Raw genomic sequence first — 8784 nt, 5'->3', positions numbered from 1 at the left:
CACAGGGTGTGTGTTCATCGTCAATACCACGTGCTTATTAGAGTTCGGCCTATGTAGATGTGTACTAATGTTCTCCATATAAATGGTAGTATTCTACATTTATGTAATAGTTTTTTAATATATATTCTGTATATAAGGAATGATACCATTCTACATAGATATGCAAGAGTGTTCCCATATGAATGGTAACATTCTACACAGATATGTAACAGTGTTCTAATACGAATGGTAACATTCGAAAACGAGGAATGGCGTTGGAAAACTTCGGGCAAGGAAACCCTTACACAGGGTGTGTGTTCATCGTAAATACTACGTGCTTAGAATATGAATCATAACATTCTACACATATATGTACTAGTATTCCATATATTAATGGTATCATTCTACACATATACGTAACAGTGTTGTAATATAAATATTAACATTCTACAATGGTATACAGTATATTAGTGTTCTGGTATGAATCATAACATTCTACACAGATATGTACTAGTATTCTAATATGAATCATAACATTCTACACATATATGTACTAGTGTTCTAATATGAATAAAAACATTCTAAACTGGTATGTACCAGTATTCTTTATGTGAATGGTAGTTTTCTTTGGATATATACGAGAGTTCTACATATATAAATGGTATAATTCTTCAGAAATGTATTAGTGTTTTTTACAGTGGTGGTACGTGGTGCTGTGCACAGCGCACAGATCACACATCAGGTGAAGTTGAACAACGTCGGTCGCGGGGAATAGTTGGTTGGTGACTGTGTTCGACATCTTGACTCTTCTTGAGAGTTTCTAGGGCTCCAGTCATGCTCTGTCTCTTTAGGCAAGTGACTTAGTTCGAAATATGCCTCTGTTCACGCAGCAGTGAATTGGGTGCCCTACAGGATTAGGTGTCATTGTGACTGTTAACCTGCTAGTTCCTGACAAGGCAGCTTGTGTTCCATACTCCCAAGGGAGCTGAGATAGAAATCGACTGCAAACTGATCCATTGACCGGGGTGATAATGTTATATAGCTTTAAGAACATGCACCATGTGTCTGGAGTCTAGTGCAATACAAATACACAGATTATTACAAACTGGTGTTCATCATATGAATAGCATTAGATAGATATATGACGGTGTTTAACATATTTGATAGCTGTCGTGTACATGTGTATACCAATGTTCCACGTATGTAATATGTATATGGTCTGCTTGTATATGTACATGTTTTGCATTCGTGTTTGATTTTACATTTTCATTAATTACGAAGCGCGTGTAAGTATTATACAAAAATATATCAGTAATTTCTGAAAATGTCAAGTTTTAGTAAGTCAGTGAATTTATTCCGTTGCGTTGCTGTTTCTAAAAAGAATCGCCAAACATGAGTACGGCTGGCTGTACACTGAACGACCGCCGATGTAACGTGAGCTGAGATTAAGGTATTCCCTGTATAATGGGACACTTCCGGTGAAAACTACGACTTTTGCCGATGTTTCAAAACATCGGCAATGTTCGGGTGATGTAATACCAAATAAGAGTTATGCCCCTTATTGTAAACAATCATGGCGACTGACAGAGATAGCTGTGGTCGATTCAAAAAGAAAAAGACCGGTAATCACACCAAAATATTAAAATCGAACGTGCTCATCGACCACAACTACCCAGCTTGTCATGTTTGCTACGGTGATCCTTGCAAGGACGACGACTGTCCACTTTTTTCGAAACATCAAACTCGGCAAATACGCAAGCAGAGATGGATGGAAAGAAGGGCGGAGGATCGTCGAGCTCAGGGAACTTCTCTCAAATCTCGTCGCTTGCAAGTACTGCAAATTGGGCCCTATTCAATTAACGTATGGGAATATTGTCGGTGAGATGAGGAAAGGACTTAACGGCTATTTGTACGTGAAATGTCAGAACGCGGAATGTGGGCAAATAAACATGGTTCCATACGGGAAGACGCACAGGGAGAAGAAGGGGAAGTCAGGGATGCCATGTTTTGTTATCAAGATCATTGCACTTATGTAGCGTCGCATATGTGTGTGTTTGTATGTGAGAGGCTGATTGTAAACAAGTCCGTACTTAAGCCGGTTTTATAGTTTAGCCCACCGAGATATCCTGCCGCAGTTTAACATGAATACCATACTCAGACACAGTATACTGACTCCGAAACGACCAGGCTTTGATTTATCCCCATCTGAGCGCCAGGCAGGGCAACAACAAAAAGCATCTTTTGACGTCTTTTGTTATGACACGTCCAGGGATCGAAACACCGACCTACGCTCTCCGGGCACGGCCGGAACAAGGGTTAAAAAGAGTAAACCCTAGTTTGGAATATATTTATTGAATGATCTACAAAAAATACAAAGTACAAAACGATAAGTCACAATTTGTGGAATACAATGTATCGCGTTATTTGTCATTCGTGCAGTTGTTCTATCTTTGGTATCTTGAGTAACATGCATGGATATTTAATCACCAGAAGTGATATGTCTATGACTAGCCGCTGATGATGCCATCAATATTCATATATCTCTGCATATCTCCAGCGGTGTCTCTTCACGCTGCCTTGTGGTAAGGTGCAATGGAAGGGGCACACGAGCTAACTATCTCCATATCTTAGTCGAAAGGTGTCGGAGCTCTTGATGCCAGGTATGCTTTTATTCTCTCATTAGACCTGACCTTGTCCATGATGGCCTTGACACTGGGAAACTTGTTCATTGTGGCATCGTCCGTCTTGCCGTCGATTGTATCAAAGATGATGAGGTCCCCGAGATTCAACTGAAAGAGTGAAAAAGTCAATAGAGATGTAAATTTATAAATTGGGTTGTCATAGAGAGATATTTATCATGAGCAAGACGTATTACATTTCGAAATATATAAAATGTATTTTTATGTTTCAATAATGAGTAATACGCAACGGAGTGATTGAGTTGGGTTTAACGCCGCTTTTAACAGTCATATAACGGCGTGTAAGCTTAATGTGGGTGGAAAGCCCGAAGTGATGCAGGTCCCAGACGTTTACCATTTTGGTGAAACCCACGAGCACGGGTATGGTGCTGACAAACCTAGAAAATTAATCGGGGCGAAGTGGGATTCGAACGCAAATTCATAGGTTTCTGGCGTGCCCAAGGGACGCAACTCTGTACAGTAAATCGCGGCGCCTTATACGACTGGGCCACACGTGCCCCAATACGCAACGGACATAAACGCGAATATAATGTTGTTGGAAGCTGTTTGTGGTATGTTTATGGCATTATTAATCATCATCATCATCATCGTTTTATTCGTAAGTCGTCTACAAAACAGACATGTCTGCTTATAAGCTCACCTTATTCCCAACGCAGAAGCCCGTTCCTTCAGGTGGCGCTAACTGCTCAAGGTTACTCATGAATTTGGGTATCACGTTTTCTCTAAGACTCTTTTCAAGTTGTGCCTAAAACAAAAATAGTAATACATTAACACCGTCACTAAAAGATAACAAGCATTGTATTAATGCTAGTAATCTTTCATTTGATAAAGGAATATTATTGTGTTCTGCGTTATAATAAGTGTGCACACCGTATGTTGTCATAGTCGAGCTTTGATCTATTATTTGTTGTTTTATGCAAAGTTAGCTATATTCCAACTATTTCATGACGACCTGCAAAAAAGCTTGTCTGCACGACACAAACCATACTAGTAATACTCAACGGCATGAGGATAAGGTAGAAGACGGGCATTCAGCCAAGCCAAGTGTGTGTGTGTGTGTGTGTGTGTGTGTGTGTGTGTGTCTGTGTGTGTGTGTGTGTCTGTGTGTGGTGTGGTGTGCGTGCGTGTGTGTGTGTGTTAGTCCAAACGTATGTCGGGGATATTGTGCTAGCGCACTGGGATACCTTGCCGCAGTTTAACAAATCACTCAGACAAAATTTACTGAGTCCGAGCGACCAGACCATGTTTTATCCCCTTAAAGCCGAGCGCCAGGCAGGGTAACAATAACTACCATCTTAAAAAAAAATTGGTATGCCGCGGGCAGGGGATCGAACCAACGACCTTCCTCTTTCCGGACAGATGCTCTGTCCACTACACCACGGAGGTTGTCTGTTCCCGGAATTAAATCTTGATGATAGCCTTTAATGAATTTGTACAGTACACCTTGAGCCAATCTTGCGGAAACCCACGTGACCTCCAGGGGCGGCGGGGTAGCCTAGTGGTTAAAGCGTTCGCTCGTCACGCCGAAGACCCGGGTTCAATTCCCCATATGGGTACAATGTGTGAAGCCCATTTCAATATCGCCGTGATATTGCTGGTATATTGCTAAAATCGGCGCACAACCATATTCACTCACTCACTTTGTGGACCAAACCTTCTTGTCTTTGTCCTGCTCATGGAAGATCTTGATTACTTCTGCGGACACGCCACTGCTCAGGCTTATAACTCGGTCAATCTCATACTCTTCCTGGCTGTTTGATCCCATCAATCCTGCAAGGATAAGAAGCTCCAACCTTTGGTGTCTACATTTCACAACTTTTGGGGTACAATCGAGCTTACTATATCTACGCAGATTAAAAAAAACGCGGCTCTTCCTCAGAAGCGGTTTCATCAGGTTACAGCATTCATGGTAGTCGTGTATCTTCCAAAATGTTTATGGCAGACACGTGGAGGACATTTCCAAATTTAACACATCAGTGACCAAAATCACGTCCGACGGAAGTCCCTATTTTAACTTGTTCCGTTTTTGTGTGTGTTTATTTAGGGCTTCTTTTATGTGTTTGTGACGGGTGCCACCGGTGGGACAGGACACTCTAACCAGTTTGAAATCTCCTAGAACCACCACTTATTGAAAGTGATTCACTCTGAATGGACTCTGCTCCTTCCTAGCAGCGAAAACCCCATGCACTGGGAGCACCTATCAGCGCCAATTATCTGCTGTCTTCCCTTGTTACGTTTCCATCTTTGTTATATTGTTCCTTTGTTGATCTTACAGTACATATTTATGTTCTCTGCCTCACAGCATGAGCAGCAAGCAGTCAGGTCACACATAGTAACCATCCAATCCTCAACAGTCGCCTGAACTAACAGAACTAACAGAACTAATTATTTGGCGGACACCATAGGATTTAAATTCAGGTATACAAGAAAAAGTTTTGGCGCCTCTTTCCTCTGGCAGCAAATCTTAGAATGAAATTCGAAGTGAGATTCTGTTCATCGTTCATCTAAATATGAGGGGGCACGGGTGGCCCAGTCATCTAAGGCGCTGCTATTCGCTGTGCAGAGTTGCGTCCCTTGGGCACGCCAGAAACCTATGATTTTGGGTTCGAAACCCTGTTCGCCCCGATTATGTTTCTAGGTTTGTCAGAACCATACCCGTGCTCGTGGGTTTCACCGAAGTGGTAAACGTCCAAGGCCTGCATCACTTCCACCCACATTAAGCTGACACGCCGTTAAACAACCGGAATAGTGTTAAAGCGGCGTTAAAAACCCAACTCATTCACTCTATGAGTTGATGAAAACACTCGGGAGGTTGATTATAATGGATACGGATCATAAAGCCTAGTAATATTTACCCAATTCTCTGGCGAGGAATCTGTTGATAGCCGTGTATTCAGTGTAATCTTTCCCATCGACTGTCAGAACTGGGAGCTGTCCAAACGGTGTATCTTAAAGGAATTAATCATCAAATGTTCCAATACTTTGTGTATTTAACATTCCTAGGATATATGGAACTGATTTTGAATCGAGTATGTCATTGAATAAAAAACACTTGTATTTGAATATTTTCAATCAGTAACGCTTCTTACCAACAATGGATGTTTAAGAAGAAATATTAGTAAATGGATATAAATAAGTAATAAAACTTAATCCTATTATAGATAGTGTTATGCAGTAAACCAATCCCATAAACTAAATCATGAACCGATAAATATGCAAATGAGGTCGCATAGCAGGAACTACTTTCAAGCTTCATGTATGAATACGATGGCATCTTTTTCAATAAACTATTTACAAACGTTCACAATATGCTTAAGATAGGGGTTTCCCAGTGTCTCGCTCAAACATGGAGACTGCAAGTCAGACTAGCTGCAAGTCATTTGGCACTATATGATAAATTGGGCGGTTCACTCAAAAATGTATTCATACGCGGTATCTGAATCTACTTCATTGAACAACATTTCTTCTTAAACATCCATAAATGTAAGAGTGACATAATAAAGAGATACTTATCTTTGAGTTTCAGTGTCGTAAATATCATTTATAAGAAATTACAATATGTATTATGCTGGCATTACGTATTTTAATATACCCAATACATGATATACAGGACATTTGAAAACAAACTCAGCATCTCTGCATCCTCCACTGTGAAACCTCACACTTAGTGCTATTGTTCTGTGAGACTTATCTGCATGTCTGTTATGTTTTATATCTAACACTCTGAATCACAGTCACATGTCATCTTATGGCTAATCTTTTACACTGACAATCACAACAAAGATGGCATGTTGTGACCGATTTGTAACATAGGTATTGGAACTCTGGTAATCGTAATAACACAAAATGTTATGATAGATTTGTAACACTTGGAATCGTAATAACACAAAATGTTATGATAGATTTGTAACACTTGGAATCGTAATAACACAAAATGTTATGATAGATTTGTAACACTTGGAATCGTAATAACACAAAATGTTATATAGATTTGTAACACTTGGAATCGTAATAACACAAAATGTTATGATAGATTTGTAACACTTGGAATCGTAATAACACAAAATGTTATGATAGATTTGTAACACTTGGAATCGTAATAACACAAAATGTTATGATAGATTTGTAACACTAGGAATCGTAATAACACAAAATGTTATGATTGATTTGTAATACTGGTAATTGTAATCTCACAGTATGTTATGATTGATTTGTAATACTGGTAATTGTAATCCCACAGTATCGTCGGATTAATTGTTTGATAGGCATTACTAAGTTGACGGATGACAAAGTAGACACTATTTATTGATAGCAACTTCTTTAATAATACTGTAAAGGCGACGTTTTGGTATAGATCCTTATACCATTGTCTTGCTTGACAAGATTCTAATGTCCACAGCACCGCGTCCATGGGCATTTTTGCGCTTTGAAACGCCTTTTGACGGCACCTGTCTGTATAAACGATTAAAAGCGCTCAACAGCGGGACCATTTTTGTCATTATCTATAAGAGTTACCTCCCTTCATTATTCACTGTGGGGCAATTGAGTGCAAACGCTGAACGATATCGATATCCATAGGAGGCATAAAGAATGAAATCTTACTTGGCTTCTCTGCTGGCCATGTTTCAAATGTATATAACTTGTCTTCGAATTCCTGTCCTTTTGCTACGAACAGGAGCCGGATTATCTCTGCTCTGAAGTGGCGCAGGACATACACAGGCATTGTCACAGGTGGTGTTTTTTTCCTACACAGTTCGTGGGCTACACCGGCTACACTATGATGGGAGTATTGAGCAGCGGCCGACCGGGTTGTGTTTGTTATATTTACACAATGATGAGTCTGCAGTAGGTCAAGAGCATCTGGAACATCTGAAACCGCTACAGGACAAAACTTTATTGTGAAATACTCTTAACACGCCAGATAGGTGTGTGGTGAAATTTGGATTTGTCGTCGCGTTCAAGATCATTGCACTTATATAGTGACGTGTGTGTGTGTCTGTGTGTACTAGTCTGGACTGATGCTGGTTTAATAGTGTCATGCCGCAGTTTAATATGGGTTCCCCCACGCCGATATTTTAACCACGTCAACACACACATACATGAACACAGGTCAACTCACACATACATAAACACAGGTCAACCCATGAACACAGGTCAACTCACACGTTCATAAACACAGGTCAACTCACACATACATGAACACAGGTCAACTCATGAACACAGGTCAACACACACATACATGAACACAGGTCAACTCACACATACTTGAACACAGGTCAACTCACACGTTCATAAACACAGGTCAACTCACATACATGAACACAGGTCAACTCACACATACATGAACACAGGTCAACTCACACATACATGAACACAGGTCAACCCACACATACATGAACACAGGTCAACTCACACATACATCAACACAGGTCAACTCACACATACATGAACACAGGTCAACTCACACATACATGAACACAGGTCAACTCACACATACATGAACACAGGTCAACCCACACATACATGAACACAGGTCAACTCACACATACATGAACACAGGTCAACTCACACATACTTGAACACAGGTCAACCCATGAACACAGGTTAACTCACACATACTTGAACACAGGTCAACCCATGAACACAGGTTAACTCACACATACGTGAACACAGGTCAACTCACACCTTCATAAACACAGGTCAACTCACACATACATCAACACAGGTCAACCCATGAACACAGGTCAACTCACACGTTCATAAACACAGGTCAACCCACACATACATGAACACAGGTCAACTCACACGTACATGAACACAGGTCAACTCACACATACATGAACACAGGTCAACTCACACGTACATGAACACAGGTCAACTCACACATACTTGAACACAGGTCAACCCATGAACACAGGTTAACTCACACATACATGAATACAGGTCAACTCACACATACATGCAAACAGGTCAACTCACACATACTTGAACACAGGTCAACTCATGAACACAGGTCAACTCACACGTACATGAACACAGGTCAACTCACACATACATGAACACAGGTCAACTCACACATACTTAAACACAGGTCAACCCATGAACA

General features: G+C 40.6%; 1 protein-coding gene across 1 annotated transcript; it reads right to left on the bottom strand.

Annotated features, from left to right (window-relative positions):
- Positions 1-2401: 2401 nt before the first annotated feature.
- On the bottom strand, positions 2402-7447 carry LOC139446185 (probable glutathione S-transferase 6). The gene is made up of 5 exons (XM_071227492.1): positions 7281-7447; positions 5534-5626; positions 4333-4448; positions 3319-3423; positions 2402-2768 (listed from the first exon to the last, which is right to left on the bottom strand). The coding sequence occupies exons 1-5, from the start codon at positions 7399-7401 to the stop codon at positions 2607-2609; spliced, it is 597 nt and encodes a 198-aa protein (XP_071083593.1). The 5' UTR covers positions 7402-7447; the 3' UTR covers positions 2402-2606.
- Between the last annotated feature and the right edge of the window lie 1337 nt (positions 7448-8784).

This window comes from Haliotis cracherodii, unplaced genomic scaffold (genome assembly GCF_022045235.1).
Source record: "Haliotis cracherodii isolate W230 unplaced genomic scaffold, xgHalCrac1.p SCAF_6, whole genome shotgun sequence".
NCBI classification, from domain to species: Eukaryota; Metazoa; Mollusca; class Gastropoda; order Lepetellida; family Haliotidae; genus Haliotis; species Haliotis cracherodii.
Note: the sequence above shows the minus strand (reverse complement) of the source record. Positions and strands in the feature narration are given on the sequence as shown.